The 1,955-nt window shown below is 44.7% G+C and overlaps 1 protein-coding gene across 1 annotated transcript in view; it reads left to right on the top strand.

Moving 5' to 3' along the window:
• Positions 1-1,360, top strand: part of RARS (arginyl-tRNA synthetase) — a 37,887-nt gene extending 36,527 nt beyond the window's left edge. The window contains exons 14-15 of the mRNA XM_019505996.1: positions 220-467; positions 1,147-1,360. Of these exons, the coding sequence (XP_019361541.1) occupies positions 220-467; positions 1,147-1,256 (358 nt within the window). The 3' untranslated portion in view covers positions 1,257-1,360. The remainder of the gene's footprint in view (positions 1-219; positions 468-1,146) is intronic.
• Positions 1,361-1,955: the final 595 nt, after the last annotated feature.

Here is a 1,955-nt window from a genome sequence, read left to right on the forward strand (position 1 = left end):
GGGGGGGGGGGTGACCTGGTCCCTGCTTAGAAAAATGGAGGCAAATAAATTGTTTCGCTTTGTCACCTGGTGCAATGAGCAGCTTGCCTAGCGTGCCTTGCGGAGGCCCCACGTTACCCCATACCTTCTTTTTTACCCCCTTTGTATTTAAAAAAGGACTTCTTGTTGTCCTTAATCCAGGTAGTTAGTCCCAGTTCCATCTCCATTTCTTTGTTGCAGGGCTATAGCACGTCTGGCCAATATTGATGAAGAGATGTTACAGAAGGCAGCTAGAGAAGCAGACCTAATACTGGACCATGAAAAGGAGTGGAAGCTAGGCAAGTGCATTCTGAGGTTCCCTGAGATTCTGCAGAAGATCTTGGACGACCTCTTATTACACACGCTCTGTGACTACCTCTACGAGCTGGCCACTACCTTCACAGAGTTCTACGATAACTGTTACTGTGTGGAGAAAGACAGGCAGACTGGTAAGTGCCTGCACGCAGAAGCTTGGGATGTTGCTTGGGGGTGGGGTGAGGAAGGTCAAGTTCAAAGGTGTCAAAAAAGCATTTTACTTTTCTCTGGGTAAAGGTCTTCTGAGCCCCACAGGTGTCTTCATAATGAGGCTGGAGCTGGGTTTGAGGAGCTCTGCCACCCTTTGTCCTATGGCCTATTTCAAAAACCAGAACCAGGATAGCTGCTGCTGCTGCTGCAAACATTTCCCTTTTCTCTCTACTTCTAGAAAAAGCAGTCCCCTGGAGTAGGAAGGAATCTAGCAATCCCCCCCTGGCTAGAATACCCTCCCCCTATGCTGGAAGGACATCTCCCTTCAGATCCTTCCTCTGCCTCAGCTGAAGTAGGGATTTGAACTGAGTTTTTCCACATACCACAGAAGTGTCTTCACCACCAGGCTACAAGGCCAGTCTCTCTGTGGCCCAATGGAATCACTTAGCAAGGGGATTTGGGGACATACTGAGCTGCAGCAAATTGTCAGGACTAGCTCTAGGACATATTTGTGCCCATGTACATGGACAAATACAGATGTCTTCAAGGGAAGCCAGCAGGGATTTTTGACTGAGTGTTCTAGCATAACAAATTACTTCAGGAAGAGCAAGACAGTCTGAAAAAGACAAACCTGAATGGGTCATTTTCCCCTTTCTTTTTCAGGTAAGATAGTAAAGGTGAACATGTGGAGAATGTTGCTCTGTGAAGCCACTGCTGCAGTCATGGCAAAAGGGTTTGACATCCTTGGGATCAAACCCGTTCAGAAGATGTAAGTTTCAGCACTTGAACCTCTCTCTTTTTTACATGGCTACAGAAAAACTCTTGTGGCAGTTCTGTTCAACCCCAATCTAAAAATAAAACAAGATTGCTAAGGTTGTGTGGCCTCTGGTTTGTATACTACACCATACACACAAATAGTCTCTTTTCCAATGTGGCATGTCTTGTGAAGACCCCTGTCTTGTACTGTTTGTAGTAGCATTGTAAATACGTATTCAAGGTGAAGGTTGCTGTCGTTCCCCCCCCCCCAGCAGATAAAAATATAAAAACAGTGGAACGTGTTTTCATGCTGCACTTTTATTGGAGGTGCTTTGTCTGAGCTATTAGAGTCTTAACATTCCAGCCAAAAGCATTCACAGGAGAGATACAAGACTTGTTTGTAGATATAAATCTTTGCAAACTACTTAAACATTCAGTCTTGAGAAATGGAAATGAGTTAAGTTTACTACTTTGGAAAGGCACACCAACAGGAAAACTGCCCAGGTTGGACTTGCTACAACACTAAGCTTTGTAAGTTAAGGTCAATCCATGGGCATGAAACAAGGAAGTTGCATTCAGCAGATGTGATCAGTTTAATTGTGGCTCAGTTACTTACCATCCTACTAAAAAAACATCTCTGTGTCACCAATTAGCTCCAGTTTCCTTCTCTCCCCTTTTCTTTTAATACACTCTTATTAAAGGCTCTGGGCTGAAGG

This window comes from Gavialis gangeticus, unplaced genomic scaffold (genome assembly GCF_001723915.1).
Source record: "Gavialis gangeticus isolate Ggan-Ray unplaced genomic scaffold, GavGan_comp1, whole genome shotgun sequence".
Classification (NCBI taxonomy): domain Eukaryota; kingdom Metazoa; phylum Chordata; order Crocodylia; family Gavialidae; genus Gavialis; species Gavialis gangeticus.